General features: G+C 42.5%; 1 protein-coding gene across 1 annotated transcript in view; it reads left to right on the forward strand.

Annotated features, from left to right (window-relative positions):
• The first annotated feature begins 2,363 nt into the window (after positions 1-2,363).
• CPLANE1 (ciliogenesis and planar polarity effector 1) overlaps positions 2,364-16,675 on the forward strand; it is a 160,689-nt gene continuing 146,377 nt past the window's right edge. The window contains exons 1-8 of the mRNA XM_037745599.1: positions 2,364-2,695; positions 4,042-4,168; positions 5,730-5,865; positions 5,973-6,092; positions 6,730-6,962; positions 7,688-7,794; positions 9,939-10,095; positions 10,806-10,909. Of these exons, the coding sequence (XP_037601527.1) occupies positions 4,088-4,168; positions 5,730-5,865; positions 5,973-6,092; positions 6,730-6,962; positions 7,688-7,794; positions 9,939-10,095; positions 10,806-10,909 (938 nt within the window). The 5' untranslated portion in view covers positions 2,364-2,695; positions 4,042-4,087. The remainder of the gene's footprint in view (positions 2,696-4,041; positions 4,169-5,729; positions 5,866-5,972; positions 6,093-6,729; positions 6,963-7,687; positions 7,795-9,938; positions 10,096-10,805; positions 10,910-16,675) is intronic.

The following is a 16,675-nucleotide window of genomic DNA, read 5'->3' on the forward strand; positions in this document are numbered from 1 at the left end:
GTAGTTTTTTAGTAGAGACGGGGTTTCACCATGTTGACCAGGATGGTCTCGATCTCTTGACCTCGTGATCCACCCGCCTCGGCCTCCCACAGTGCTGGGATTACAGGCTTGAGCCATCGCGCCCCGCCTTAATCAGTTTTTTAACTTGTCAATCTTTCTCTTGGATCTCTTCTACCCCTCTGACATTCTCTCATAAGAACTGGTATCCTGGCCAGGCATGATGGCTCATGCCTGTAAACCCAGCACTTTGGGAGGCCGAGACAGGTGAATCACAAGATCAGGAGTTCAAGACCAGACTGGCCAACATAGTGAAACCCTGTCTCTACTAAAAATACAAAAAATTAGCTGGGCATGGTGGCAGGTGCCTATAATCCCAGCTACTCAGGAGAGGCTGAGGCAGAATCACTTGAACCTGGGGGGTTGGGGTTGCAATGAGTGGAGATTGTGCCACTGCACTCCAGCCTGGGCAACAGTACAAGACTCTGTTTAAAAAAAAAAAACAACAAAAAACAAAAAAGAAGAATTGGTATCCTCCTATCCTCCACAAAATGTCTTACTTACCAATATATATTAAAGAGAGGTGACCCTTAAAAAGTGCAGAGCAGGGTTAAGGGGAGACTGATGCTTATTTTACACATTCTGTATTCACAAGCCTCCCACTGAGCTTCTGAACTGTGCATCTTAATTGTTCACTAGACAGCTTCAGAGGCATCGAAAAATGGATGTGCTTCAAAATGAAACTATTCCTCATTCAAAACTTAGCTTATGTTTGGACCTCCCAACACCCAGATAGAGAAAATGGACCTGTACATACTGTGATCATGGCATTTATGACTGCACTGTAACTTTTTTCTTTCTTTTTTTTTAATTGGGGGACTTAATATAGCTCTGAATCTAAGGCTGCCCTGTAACTTAAGTGTGTGTGAATTTCTTGAATAGGGATAATATCGTCTTCCCCTCTTTATACCTAGCATAGCGTCTGACACACATAAGTGCTCAATGATTTTTATTTTAGCAAACTGTAGTAATTTCCATACATTATTTTTTACAGCAAACATTGCAGGATACATTTCCGTACTTTTTTTTTTTTTTTTTTTTGAGATGCAGTCTCCTTCTGTTGCCCAGGCTGGAGTGCAATGGTGCGATCTAGGCTAACTGCAACCTCTGACTCCCGGGTTCAAGCGATTCTCTTGCCTCAGCCTCTGTAGTAGTTGGTATTACAGGCATCCACCACCACGCCCAGCTTTTTTTTTTTTTTGTATTTTTAGTTGAGACGGGGTTTCGCCATGCTAGTCAGGCTGGTCTCAAACTTTTAACCTCATGTGATCTGCCCCCCTCGGCCTCCTAGAGTGCTGGGATTACAGGCGTTGGCCACCGTGCCCGGCCCATTTCCATGTTTTAAAAGAATAAATAGAGGAGGAGGAAGAGAAGGGGAAAAAAAGCATGAATGAATAAATAAATAAATGTGTGGAGCACTCAACTCCAGAATCACACCGATACTTCTAGGTCTAATGGTCACACGTCAAAATCAGTCTCAGTTATCCCATTGTTTTCACATCTTAAGACCTAGCAATGGGAACACGGAATTGTAGGAATACGTTAGGATTTCTCAGTTCCCAAATTTTTCTGTGTGAGACGTTTCTGCTAACTCTAACACGGTTTGTGTAAAATGTTCGTGATTTGCGGGTGGATTTAAACCACCTCAGATCTATAACCTCTGAGATAAGTGGGCCTGAGCTTCCAGAATGCCAGCTGCCACTTATCCCTCCCAGAGACCAGGGGTAATTGTGGTCCTGATGTAGCCAGAAGTCCTCCTACCCTGTGGTGCTTATTTAACAGCTAAAATAAACCAACCTAGGAGCTAGCTAACCAGTGCAGAGGGCAGGGACACTTGCTGTGCAGAACACACCTGGCCTAGCCAAGGGTGACAAGGTCCTGGCTTCAGAAACAGGCCAGTCACATAAACAGTGAAGAAGGGCGCAGGTGGAGGAGGACAGCAGGCCACTGCCTGCGGCCTTCACATTTAAGTTACACAAAAATGCATTTCCAAGTGAGCAGAGCTCTCGGGCTGCCCGCTTGCGACCACTGTTCCAGTTAGTCACAAGAACAGGGCGAAGGAGGTGACAACAGTAAGGAAAATAAATCCTTAGGACGGTGAGTTCGGAAAACGACTTCTTCAGGGTTCCCAGGTGCCCGTTTCAACTGGGGAGGGCGGAACAAAACCCCTTTATTTTCGGGTCTGTGCAGGGTCCCCACTAGGCAGGCGCAGCCCTTGAGTTCCCGATTGGTCGGTTATTAGGCGGCTCCCGGCAAAGCACCGCCCAATGCCTGCACTCAAAGGAGGAGCGTCTGAGGAACGCTTGGGAGGCGTGAACTGAGGCGGCGCTGCGGAAGCTGAGGAGGGCAACGCGCGGGAGTAGGGGCGAGGAGCGTGGTGGCGGCTGCGGCTGGCCGCTCAGAGGACCCGGGCGGAGGTGTCTGAGAGCAGGGCCGCCGGCGCTCCCGACCAGCTCTGAGCAGGCGCCGTGGCAGCCCCCGCGCCTCCCCTGCCCGCCATCCGCCGTCGCCAGGACGCAGGCTCGCGTCAGGGCGGGCGACTGGGCTCGCGGCCGTCGGCCTGGCGTCTCCACCACCAGCAGTCTGCCTCGCCGCGACTTCCCCGCTCCCGACCTGCCGGGCCCTGACCCTGGCGGAGGTAACTGCCCGCTGATTCCTTCCCCCGCGACCCTAGCCTCCTCTTACGCCCCTGGACCCGGGGGTCCTCGGTCTCCCCTCAGGCACCCTTCTGTGGGGCAGTCGGCGACCTCCCTCCTCCCGCGCCGTCTCCGCCGCACCCGGCCCTAGTCTATCCCCACTACCCAGTCGGGGCCCGTCCTCGCTGTGGGCCTCCCCCAGCTTCCTGGCGTTGCGGGCTGACGGGGTCGCCCGGCCGGCGTGGGCGGTGCCAGGTTCCGGCCACACCTCGGCCCCGGACTCGAGCGCCCCAGCTCCCGCCTGACTACCAGGCTTCTCGAGCAGGATCCATAGGAATAGAACGTGTAATTTCCCTCACTGTTAGCAATTTTAAGAGTGACTAGTGGATTTAGGGCATGTCAGTACATAAAGTTCCCAGTCTTTTTTCACTCAATAATTTTAGCAGCACTGATACAATGACTGGATTTATTTCATGAGGAGCTGCAAATGATGCTTTTATAATGCCGGCGTTCCTCTTGTATTTGGTTAATCCTTGTAAAAGAATTTATTTTATTTGTAATTTTATTTGTTTATTTTTGAGCCGGAGTTTTCTCTACGTTGCCCACGCTGGAGTGCATTGGCGCTCACAGGCGCAATCACTGCTCGCTGCAGGCTAGAACTCCGCTGTTCTCAAGCGGTCTTTCCACCTCAGCCTCCGTGCTGGCTGATAGCTAGCATCTTGATAGATCTTTGTGTACTGTTGGCCGGGCGTGTTGGCTCAGCCTGTAATCCAAGCACTTTGGAGGCCAAGGCGGGCAGATCACCTGAGGTCGGGAGTTCAAGACCAGCCTGACCAACAGGGTGAAACCCCATCTTTAATTAAAAAAAAAAAACCTCTTTCCTCCCCTCCTGCTTCCAGCCAAAAAGAAAAAAAAAAAAAAAAAAAATCTTTGTGTGCTGTCTCTGACTAGTTTTTCTTTTAATGCTATTTTACTTTTTAAAAAAACAGCTATTTAGGTCTGGCACGGTGGCTCACGCCTGTAATTCCCGCACTTTAGAAGGCCGGGGTGGGCGGATCACGTGAGGTCAGGAGTTCGAGACCAGCCTGGCCAACATGGTCAACCCCAACTCTACGAAAAACAATACAAAAATTAGCCAGGCATGGTGGCCCATGCTTGTAGTCCCAGCTACTTGGGAGGCTAATGCAGGAGAATTGCTTGAACCTGGGAGGTGAAAGTTTGCAGTGAGCTGAGATCACACCACTGCACTCCAGCTTGGGTGACAGAGTAAAACTATAAATCAAAAAAAAAAAAAAAAAAGTGAATATTATGGACCACTTGTTATTATTATTACTATTATTGTTTACAGAATCTTGAGACTTTTTATCTAATTGGTCATTGATATCTTAACAAACATGGAGGTAAGATTAGAAATTTTGACATCAACAAGCATTAAGCAGAAAAGACCATGGCCACGTGTCTCCTGGTTGGGAAAGGTAGGTTTTTTCCCTTTTTTTTAAAATTCGTGCAGTACCAGTTTTATATATGTTGCATGTGTGTTTTGCCTGTAATATAGGAGTGTTCTATGATCTTAAATAAATAAAACGTTATTTACTGGAGAGGATATACAGGAGGATCACCTACCTGTACACTGAACAGGATTTTGTGTATGTGTTTTCATTATAATGAACAAGTTAGCTTTTCCAGAATGTTAAGTGGTTTGTTTAGAAGAAGACTTTAAAAATATATATATATTTTTCACATTATGTTTAAGTCAAGTTTAAGTTAAGTTGAGATGGCATATATCAAAAGGGAATATTTAATCTCCTGAGCTTTCCTTTACCGGAACAGCCGATGAAGTGTTTCCTCTTGTTGTGGTTTTCATGATTGTTCTATAAAGTGTTCTTGGAACTAGAATGGAAGAACTGGGCCACAATACGTTAATAATCCAGGAATGCCATTCATAATATATGACATAGAGTCCCCTTTTAGGGGATGTAGGCAACTCTACTGTATGTATAATGATTATTGAAATAAAGTGTTAAATTTCCTGTGAGAAATTATGCCACTAATTAACTCCCCTAGAATAGGAGTTCTCAAACTTTACAATATATCAGAATTATCTGGAGAGGTAGTTAAAACACAGATTGCTGGGCCCCACTCCCAAAGTTTTCAAAGTTAATTAGGTCTGTGGTAGGGTTGGATATTTTGTATTTCTAATGGGTTCTAAGGTGTTGCTGATGCTGCTAGCTCAGTTTTGCTTTGAAAATCACTGCCTTAGAATATATGAAAACAAGGTTAATTCAAAACAGCTCACTTTTTCCAGGTAATAAAAAATGAGCAGAGTCACGGGTTTATGAATTTCAGAAGCTATATCTATTTTAATTGAAATAAGTAAGTAAAAAACTTGTCCATACTACTGTTAAAATTGATGAGAATCAGGTACAGTGGTACACACCTGTGGTCTCAGCTACTCAGGAGGGTGAGGTGAGAGGATTGCTTGAGCCCAGGAATTCTGGGCAGCAGTGTGCTGTACCAGTTAGGTGTCCGCACTAAATTCAGCATCAATATGCTGACCTCCTGGGATGGAGGGGCTGGGATGACCACCAGGTTGCCTAAGAATAGTGAACTGGTCCAGGTCAGAAACGGAGCAGGTCAAAGCTTTCATGCTTATTGGTAGTGGGATAGTGCCTATAAATATCTATTGCACTCTAGGCTCGGCAACAAAGTGAGACCTCAGCTCTTAAAAAAGATTTAAACAGTAGACAACCCAGCTTTGGCTAGCAGAATTGGAAGACACTCCTATAATTTTAAGCTTCGAAGAAATTGAAATATAACTATTAGGTCACCTAACCTAGTAGTTCCAATGAGGTATTTTAAAATACAATTAAAAATGTTCAGGTTACTATAGAGCATCAAGCTGAATTTTCATTTTATGATTTGTGGTAGAAATGGATAATCTTTCTTAAATGTCGCTTTCGTTTCTGAGATTATTTAGGCAGTAGGTTGAATTAATTTCTGGCACCTCTTGAATCCTTCACATGTTTCTTCTCTTAGGAAAAAGAAGCTGTTTTTCTTTTGGATGATAAATTTGTAAATGAAATTAATTTGCTATCAGGAAAGGTAAAGAAGAAAATTCCTAGTCTGCAACCTTTGTTGAAGGATGCTATTGTCCTAACAACGTCCAGTAATGGTTAAGTAGTACTGATATTTTCAAATGGCTAAAAATGTATTTTTTTAATAACTAAGGGTGATGTTAAGGAAGGTATTAGAAGTATTTCATTTCATTTTTGGAAACAGATGCCTGGCTGGCTGGGATACTCATTACAGGAGAGCTTTTTCTTTGGAACAAAGATCAAGATTGTTTGAAAACTATACCAATAACTGAAAAGCCTAAGGAAATGATCAAAGCTACAGTAGGTGGGAATTCTTTGTTTGTTAAATTGGTTTAACTAGGAGAAATAGGAAAAGAGGTTGAAACATTTTTCTGTTATTGTCTTGAAAATATATTTCTGTATATGTGCATATGTATATCTGCTTGTATATATATTTCTGTATATATATGTGTGCGTGTGTGTGTGTGTGTATGTGTGTGTGTTTATTTTTGGTCGTGTTTGTGATACCGAGACTCAACTTGAAGAAGAAAATTCTGACATGCCTAACATATCTGTAATAATAATAGGTTTCTAATATCACATAATAAGTACTTGATAAATGTTGCTATTTTTTGTACTTTTTTTTTTTTTTTTCTTTTTTAGAGACAAGATCTTGTTCTGTCACCCAGGCTGAAGTACAGTAGCATGAGCATAGCTCAGTGCAGCTTTGACCTCTTGGGCTCAAGCAGTCCTTCTCCTTAAGCCTCCCAAAGTGCTGGGATTATAGACAGGAGCTGCTGTGCCTGGATTGTATTTTTAATTTTTTTGCTAGTGCCTTAGTTTTGAAATCCTGAATGGTAACATTATTTGGGTTTCTTATTGTAAGAATACCCAAATTATATACTTTTCTCAGGGGAATTCAGACTTCAGAAGTTTAATTAGTTTTTTGTTTTTTTTTTTAGCAAGCTCTTTGAGACCATACTTGTATGTATCTGGAAATGGGAAAAGAATTCTGCTCATAACACCTTCTGGATGCATATTTCTTTGGGAATATTTGGAATTAAAGAATATCTTGGCTTCTAAAAGCCTTTCATTGGTGGGTCAGTGGTCCCAGGTCATACCTGAAGAAGCAGTTCTCTTGCCTTCCACTGAAGATAAAGAAGCTGTAGTGAATGCTGTTTTTATAAAAAACGAGGTAAAGTCAGTCTCAGACTCAATCTGTAAGCTGATTAGCAGAGTATGTAATGGTATAACTATATATCTTTAGTCACCATAAATTGTCACAGTAATTGTGAAATTCTTGTATGGAAAAGATATTTTGTATTTCTTGGGTCACACTTTTAAAAAGTGTTTATTAAAAGTAGTTTTAACTTAGAACTCCTTTTCTCTAGCCTTGATTTAAAATTATAGCTTGTTTAGTAATTTAACAAGCTAGAACTGGTCATACTAAACACACCATTTAACTGGGAAATACAGATTCATGAACTTTAAAAAAACAAAAAACATTTAAAATAGCTGTTTGATATTCTTTGTATGTATGGACCAACATTTCATTATCTAAACCACTATTGTTAGAAATTGCATTTTAAAATTTTATTGTCCCCCCCAGCCCCGTGGTGCCCTAATTTAAATAATATAAAAGTATAAAAAGAAAAATAAATATAAGAATGTTTCCATTTGTAGCCACAATAAATGTCAGTATTTTTTAAGACCATTAGCCACAACCTGATTACCCATTTGAGACCTGCCTCTGGCTCAGAAAAAAATTAATTAGTCTTTACCTTAATGTTAAAAATAAAAAAGAAAAAGGAAGATCTCAATATTTTTTACTAGTTTATGATGAATATATTTATATATTTTTTGTGTCTTGATTTATTTTTTGATTAATTTCATACTAAAATACATTAAATTTATCTACAGTTATTTGGAGACTGCTGCCTGTGTTCATTTACTTTTTATTCTGGGGAGTGCTTGAAGTTAACATTTCTAGCAATTCGATGGCATGAGAATGTATTTACATCTATAAGGTGAGGTAAATGTTTTCTTGCTCCTTATTTTCTTACTGATTTTTGTTTTCTTTTGGAGGCAGGGTCTTGCTCTATCACCCAGGCCGGGGTTCAGTGGCACAATCATAGCTCACTGCAGCTTTGAATCACTGGGCTCAGGCAGTCCTCTCGCCTCAGCCTCCTGAGTAGCTGTGACTATAGGTGTGTGCCACCATGCCTGACTAATTTTTAATTTTTATTTTTTAACAGACAGGGTCTTGCACTTCTGGGCTCAAGCAGTCCTCCTGCCTTGGCCTCCCAAAGTGCTGGGATTACAGACAGGCATGAGCCATCATACCTGGCTCCTTATTTTCTATCCCTTTTTAAACATTATTATTTTTTGCTCCATATACATGCAATAACATTTGTAAATGTTATTGTGAGTTTCAATTTCTGAGGCTGTATAAATGCTTTTCTTCCTCTCTTTTATTTCTAGATGATTAATCCAGAAAGTTTATCTTGTTTTTGTCTTGTTTCTCTTTGAAGTGGGAACTTGCAAAAGATAAGACAAACTATGATTTTGCTTCTCTAAGACTATAAAAGTAACTATTTTGGAAAATAATTCAATTGAAATTTAAAAGAGACATAAGTGTTTTGATTTGCTATTGTACCTTTTAAATGCTTGAGTGTTAATTAAAAATAATTTTATTCTAAAAAGCCTAATAAAATAGAAAATATGTGTTATTTTCTTACAATGCCTAAGTAAGGTTTAGTAAAATGATATAATTTTTTTTTTTTTTTTTTGAGATGGAGGCTTGCTCTGTTGCCCAGGTTAGAGTGCAGTGGTACAATCTCAGCTCACTGCAACCTCTGCCTCCCAGGTTCAAGCCATTCTTCTGCCTCAGTTTCCTGAGTAGCTGGGACTACAGGCATGCGCCACTGCTCCTGGCTAATTTTTGTATTTTTAGTAGAGATGAGTTTCACCATATTGGCCAGGCTGATCTTGAACTGCTGACCTACTTTTTAAATCCCTGTAAAAATGTTTGGTATTATGTAGAAATATGTTTATCCAAACTTTTAGTGGAAGCAGGTATAATATATTTGGCGTTGGCTATAAAAACATGGCTCTGCTAACAAAAGTCTAATATTGAACTTATTTACCTAACCGGGAGCTGCTCTTTTGTTGCAGACTTCTGAAAGGTCTCTGATATAGTTTGGATATTCATCCCTTCCAAGTGTTATGTTGAAAATAATCCCTAATGTTGGAATGTTTGGAGATGGGGCCTGGTGGGAGGTGTTTGGGTCAAGGCTGTAAGTCCCTCAGGAATGACGTGGAGTTCTGCTTACAGGAATGAGTTCTTTCTCTGAGTTCACAGGAGATCTGGTTTTTTGAAAGAGTCTGGAATATCATCCTCCTCTCTCTTCCTCCCTCTCTTGGGAAAATCCTGCTCCCCCTTTCCTTTCTGCCATGGTTATAAGCTTCCTGAAGCCCTCACAAGAATCTGAGGAGATGCTGATGCCATGCTTGCATAGCCTGTAGAACTATGAACTCGAATTAGCCCCTTCTCTCTTTTTTTTTTTTTTTTTTAGTAGAGAAAGGGTTTCACCATTTTGGCCAGGCTGGTCTCGAACTCCTGACCTCAGATGATCGCCCACCTCGGCTTCCCAAAGTGTTGGGATTACAGGTGTGAGCCACCACGCCCACCACGCTATCAGAGTCTCACTCTGTCACACGGCTGAAGTGCAGCAGCATGATCTTGGCTCACTGCAAACTCTCGGCTTCAAGCCATTCTCCTGCCTCAGGCTCCTGAATAGCTGGGATTACAGGCACTTGCCACCATGCCCAGCTGATTTTGTATTTTTAGTAGAGACAGGATTTCACTGTGTTGGCCAGGTTGGTCTCAAACTCCTGGCCTCAAGTGGTCCGCCCGTCTCAGCCTACCAAAGTGCTGGGGTTACAGGTGTGAGCCACTGCGCCCTGCCAACCCCCCCCGCCCCACTTTTTTTTTTTTAATAAATTACTCAGTCTCAGGTATTCCTTTACAACAACACAATGGATTAACATAGTCTCTACAATAGTCCCTAAGTACACATGTAGGTTTTAGGGTGGATCCTTTAATTTTTGTAATGAACTATATATAAATTTAAATATTACTATACTTTTAATTATTTCATTACCTTTTTAGATCATTGCCATACCATGTTCACTGGGCTCAACAAGACTGTCATCTCTGCAGTCTAATTCCTAAATGTGAATCAGTAAAGTCAAGAGGATCTCTAATTTCTGCCTTTTCAAGAGATGGCCTTACTCTGGCAGTAACTCTTAATCAGAAAGACCCCAAGGTCAGTAAATATCTTAGAAAGTAATCTATAAAAGAAGTTTATAGATTTTGAGATTTTTTTTTCTTAACATTCCTTTATATTCTTTTTTTTGAGACAGGGTCTCCCTCTGTTACCCAGGCTGGAGTGCAATGGTGTGATCATGGCTTACTGCAGCCTCGACCTCCCAGGCTCAAGTGATCCTCTCACCTTAGCCGCCCAAGTAGTTGGGGCCATAGGCTTGTACCACCATGCCTGGATAATTTTTGTATTTTTTGGTAGAGATGGGGTTTTGCCATATTACCCAGGCTAGTCTTGAATTCCTGAGCTCAAGCAATTCTCCGACCTCAGCCTCCTGAAGTGCTAGGATTATAGATGTGAGCCACTGTGGCCATCCTACTTTATGTTCTTTAAGTTGGAGATGTTTAATCTAACTTGACATTGTGGATTGGTAAAGTTATTTAAATTAGCTGCCATAACTTTCAAAACTTGGCTTTCAGAAATGAAAAAAGAATAAGGGAAAAAGAGGAAAGAAGAGTAGTGTGGTAACTAATGTTCTTAAGGTAGAACATAAAAGAGCAAAGGTTATTGGGATCAATATTGCATTGCCAGTCGGGAAATACTCCCTACATAGCTTATTAATAAAATGATAGATCTCTGTATCACTAGAATTGTAAAGAATGATTACAGTAAAATAATTTTAATAGTTTTCTTGTCCTTTTTTTCATTTCTAGGCAACTCAGGTATTATTTATAAACACACTGAATTTTGTTACTCTCTGTGGTAGCCTTAAAGGGTGTAGTAACAAGAGTCCCGTTGTGCCAACTGCACTTATTAGGTAAGATCTCTTTTGTCTGTCTTTTTTTTTTTTCTTTTAAAAGAGATGGGGTCTCTGTCAGGGGTGGTAGCTCACACTTGTAATTCTAGCACTTTGGGAAACAAAGGTGGGAGGATCACTTGAGCTCAGGAGTTTGAGACCAGCCTGGGCAACATAGTGAGACCTCGTCTCTACTGAAAAATGAAAAGAAATTAGCCAGGCATGGTGATGCACACCTGTAGTCCCAGCTACTTGGGAGGCTGAGAGAGTGGGTATCACCTAAGCCTGGGTGATGAAGGCTGCAGTGAACTATGATCTCACCACTGCACTCCAGTCTGAGTCTGAGCAACAGAGCAAGACCCTGTCTCAAAAAAAAAAAAAAGAAAGGCTGGGTGCGGTGGCTCAACGCCTGTAAATCCCAGCAGTTTGGGAAGCCAATGGGGGCGGATCATCTGAGGTCAGGAGTTTAAGACCAGCCTGGCCAATATGGTGAAACCCTGTCTCTACTAAAAAAAATTACCCAGGCATGGTGGCGTGTGGCTGTAGTCCCAGCATTTTGGGAAGCCAAGGTGGGCAGATCGTCTGAGGTCAGGAGTTCAAGACCAGCCTGGCCAAAATGGTGAAACGCTGTCTCTACTAAAAAAAAAAATTAGGCATGGTGGCATGTGCCTATAGTCCCAGCTACTTGGGAGGCTGAGGCACGAGACTTGCTTGAATCCAGGAGGCGGAGGTTGCAGTGATCTGAGATCCTGCCACTTCACTCTAACCTGGATGACAGAGGGAGACTCTGTCTCACAAAAAAGAAAAAAAAGAAAAAAGAGAGCGGGATGGGGTCTTACTTGCTGCATAAGCTGGAGTGTAGTGGTGTGATCATAGCCCACTGCAGCATTGATCTCCTGGGCTCAAGCAGCCCTTCCTACCTCAGCCTTCCTAGTAGCTGGGACTACAGGTGTGTATCACTGTACATGGCTAATTAAAAAAATTTTTTTTGTAGAAACAGGATCTTGCTATGTTGACCAGGATGGTCTTCAACCCCTTGTCTTAAGTGATCCTCCCACCTTGACCTCCTAAAGTGCTGGATTGCAGGTCTGAGCCACCGTGCCCCCACTAAAAGTTGCTTTATATAAGGAAGGCCTTAAATACTTTAAGGAAGTGTCTGGTGGGGTAGAATATAACATACTTTCTTTTCTCTTTCATTTCTTTCTGTGTCTTCTTAGGAGGAGTTTAATCATGAGTAAGTAGAGAAATGTTGGGCTGAATTGGAGAGGCTGAAATGAAAAAGCCTTGTTTGGAAAGAACATTATTTAGTCAGAGAGCCTGGGTTTTTTTTTTTTTTTTCTTCTTGCCAAAAAGCGTTCTACCAGCCTGGGGGATTTATAGTGTTTAAAAATTAAAACAAATTGACAGATCCAAGATGGCCATTTAGGAACAGCTCAGGCTTGCAGCTCCCAGTGAAAGCGCAGAGGGTGAGTGGACGCCGCATTTCCAGACGGATTTTTATTGCCCACAGACCAGGAGATTCCCAGGCAGAGGAGCCCCACGGGTGGCCAGCACGACTGTTTTGGCCGGCGCGGCCGTTTAGGTCCCCGCAGCTGTTTTGGCCTTTGCGGCGCCCTGGCACGGCAGTTGTCCGTACAAAATACACTGGTCTGGGTGCCCTTTTAGCTGGCGATTGGAGCCCGGGAAGGCACAGTCGCCCATTCATCTGACCTAAAAAGGGGTCGTTAACAGGGAGCCAGGCCAGGAGACTCCTGGGCAAAAACAAACAAAAAAAGCCTGATGAATCTCAGCGCCGCAGTTTAAGCCGGAGTCGTGAGTCGCTGCAGGGGAAATCACATAGACCCAGGCGCCTTCTCAATAGGCAACTGGAACACCTGGGATAGAGTCGTTCAACTAAAAAACAAAGGCTCTGAGGCAGGGAGCCGGGTGATCAGGCCTGGCTGGTCCTACCCCCACAAAAGAACAGCAATCAGAAACTCTTTGGATTGAGAGTTTCACAGCTGAACCCAGGACAGTCCAGCTCTGTTGGGGAGGGGCGTCCGCCATTGGGGAGGCACTCCACCAATTCGGAGGTAGTCCACCATTGCTGAGGCAACCCGCCATTGCCGAGGCAACTTGCCATTACCGCGAGAGTCCGCCATTATAGAGACGGGCCACCAATGCTGAGACAGTTCTAACTACACCCATATAAACAGGACTGCAGGGAAGTTCACATGACAGCTGGGCGGAGCCCACAGTAGCTCAGCAAAGCCTCTGCAGCCAGACAGTGACTAGGCTGCTTCCTTGCTGTGCAGGGCAGCTCTGAAAAAGAAAAAAAGGCAGCAGCACAATGGAAACTCATAAATAAAGCCCTAACTCCCTGGGACAGAGCGCCTGGGGTAAAAAAAAAGGTGTTTATGAGTTCTTCTGCAGCAGACCTCAATGTACCTGCCCAGCAGCCCTGAATGAAAAGCGGAGCTCACAACTCAGCACTTGAGCTCTTGTAAAGGACAGACTGTCTCCTCAAGCAGCTCCCTGACCCCCATATATCCAAAGAGTCACCTCATGAAGGACAGATCAGACTGACACTTAGCGGGTATCCTTCTGGGACAAAGATAGCAGAAAAAGAAACTGATAGTAACCATTACTGTTCTGCAGCTGCTGCAGGTGATCCCCAGGCAAGCAGGGCCTGGAGTGGACCTCAGCAGCCCTACAGCAGAGGGGCCAGACTGTTAGAAGGAAAACTAAGAAACAAAAATAACTTCATTATCAATAAATTGGATATCCACTCAGAGACCCAGTCTGAAAGTCAGCAACTACAAAGACGACAGGTGGATAAATCCACAAAGATGGGAAGAAACCAGTGCAAAAAGGATGAAAACACCCGAAACCAGAACACCTCTCCTCCTACAAGGGTTCACAACTCCTCACCAGCAAGGGAACAAGGCTGGATTGAGAATGAATGTGATGAAATGACAGAGTCAGACTTCAGAAGATGGGTAATAAGGAACTTCTGTGAGCTAAAAGAACATGTTCTAACCCAATGCAAAGAAACTAAGAACCTTGAAAAAAGATTTGAAGAAATGCTAACGAGAATGGACAAATTAGAGAGGAATATAAGTGGAGCTGAAAAACACCACACGAGAACTTCGCGAAGCATATACAAGTTTCAACAGCTGAATTGACCAAGCAGAAGAAAGGATATCAGAGGTCGAAGATCAACTCAATAAAGTAAAACGAGAAGACAAGATTAGAGAAAAGGGCTAAAAAGGAATGAACAAAGTCTCCAAGAAATGTGGGGCTATGTGAAAAGACCTAATCTATGCTTGATAGGTGTACCTGAATGTGACGAAGAGAATGAATCCAAGCTGGAAAATACTCTTCAGGATATTATCCAGGAAAACTTCCCCAACCTAGCAAGGCAGGCCAATATTCAAGTCCAGGAAATACAGAGAACACCACAAAGATATTCCTCAAGAAGAGCAATCCCAAGGCACATAATTGTCAGATTCAACAGGGTTGAAATGCAGGAGAAAATGCTAAGGGCAGCCAGAGAGAAAGGTCGGGTTACACACAAAGGGAAGCCCATCAGACTCACAGCAGATCTCTCAACAGAAACCCTAAAAGCCAAAAGAGAGTGGGGGCCAATATTCAACATCATTAAAGAAAAGAACTTTCAACCCAGAATCTCCTATCCAGCCAAACTAAGCTTCATAAGTGAAGGAAAAATAAAATCCTTTGGGAACATGCAAGTACGCAGAGATTTCATCACCACCAGGCCTACTTTATAGGAGCTTCTGAAAGAGGCTCTACACACAGAAAGGAACAACCAGTACCAGCCACTCCAAAAACATACCAAATGGTAAAGAGCATCAACACAATGAAGAATTTGCATCAACTAATGGGCAAAACAGCCAGCTAGCATCAAAATGGCAGTATCAAATTCACACATAACAATATTAACCCTAAATGTAAATGGACTAAATGCCCCAATCAAAAGACACAGACTGGCAAATTGAATAAAAAGCCAAAACCCATCAGTGTGCTGTATCCAGGAAACCCATCTCATATGCAAGGCTACACAAAGGCTCAATGTAAAGGGATGGAGGAAGATTTACCAAGCAAATGGAGAGCATAAATAAGCAGGCGTTGCAATTCTCGTCTCTGATAAAATAGACTTTAAGGCAACAAAGATCAAAAGAGACAAAGAAGGACATTACATAATGGTAAAAGGATCAATGCAACAAGAAGAGCTAATGATCCTAAATATATAAGCACCCAATACATAAGGCAAGTTCTTAATGACTTACAAAGAGACTTAGACTCCCACACAATAATAGTGGGAGATTTTAACACCCCATTGTCAATATTAGCAACCATTGTGGAAGACAGTGTGGCGATTCCTCAAGGACCTAGAAATAGGAATTCCGTTTGACCCAGCAATCCCATTACTGGGTATATATCCAAAGGATTATAAATCGTTCTACTATAAGGACATATGCACATGAATGTTCATTGCAGCATAGTTTAAAATAGCAAAGACCTGGAACCAACCCAAATGCCTATCAATAATAGACTGGACAGGGAAAATGTGGCACATATACACCATGGAATATTACGCAGCCATCAAAAATGATGAGTTTGTGTCCTTTGTAGGGACATGGATGAACCTGGAAGCCATCATTCTCAGCAAACTGACACAGGAACATAAAATCAAACACCGCATGTTCTCACTCATAGGTGGGTGTTGAACAATGAGAACACATGGACACAGGGAGGGGAACACTACACACTGGGATCTGTTGGAGGGAAATAGGGAGGGATAGCGGGGGGTAGAGAGGTGGGGGGGACGGCATGGGGAGAGATGCCAGATATAGGTGAGGGGGAGGAAGGCAGCAAATCACACTGCCACGTGTATACCTGTGCAACAATCTTGCATGTTCTTTACATGTACCCCAAAACCTAAAATGCTATAAAAAAAAATAAAGGAGATATTGGGCTGGTACGGTGGCTCACACCTGTAAACCCAACACTTTGGGAGGCTGAGACAGGAGAATCATTTGAGTCTAGAAGTTTGAGATCACCCTGAGCAACATAGCGAGATCTTACCTTTACAAAAAATAAAAATAAAAACTTAGGCATGGTGTTATGCACCTGTAGTACCAGTAACAGCTACATGGGAGGCTAAGGTGGGAGAATCACTTGAGCTTGGGCTGTTGAGGCTCACCACAGTTGTGCTACTGCACTCCAGTCTGGGCAACAGAGTGAGACCTCTTCTCCAAAAAAAAAAAAAAAAAAGAGGAAAAAGGAAATGTTAGTCTTCCAGTGTGAGCCTGCCTATTTTGACTTACTAAAATTTACTTTTTATAATTCCAAAAAAAAAAAATAAATCAGTTAACCAAGGACACAACCAGTATACATGTGCTTCAGAGAATATTTAGAAGTGTGGTATAGGAGGAAAGTGACAATCAACTCTCTGAGAAGACTGAATCAGGAAGAATGCTAAGATTCTTTTGAAAAAGAAACACACAGACAAAAAAAGGCAGTGATTGAAATAGTCTGACGAACATGCTATATGCTTACGCACCCGTCCTCTGTTTCTTTTCATCTCCTATGGCTAGATTTCTGCAATTCTTGACAAAAATGTATAGCCCACCAGTTTTGTAGCAGTAGCTTATACGGAGAAGGATTTCACCACTGACTTTCACATTGCCATAGTCTCCTGTTTCACTGTAAACACTCATAATGCTGTTAAGGCTGGTCTGGAATAAACAAGATGGAAAAAGGAAAAAAAAATTAAAACAAATT

The sequence above is a fragment of the Cebus imitator genome, unplaced genomic scaffold (genome assembly GCF_001604975.1).
Source record: "Cebus imitator isolate Cc_AM_T3 unplaced genomic scaffold, Cebus_imitator-1.0 Scaffold205, whole genome shotgun sequence".
NCBI classification, from domain to species: Eukaryota; Metazoa; Chordata; class Mammalia; order Primates; family Cebidae; genus Cebus; species Cebus imitator.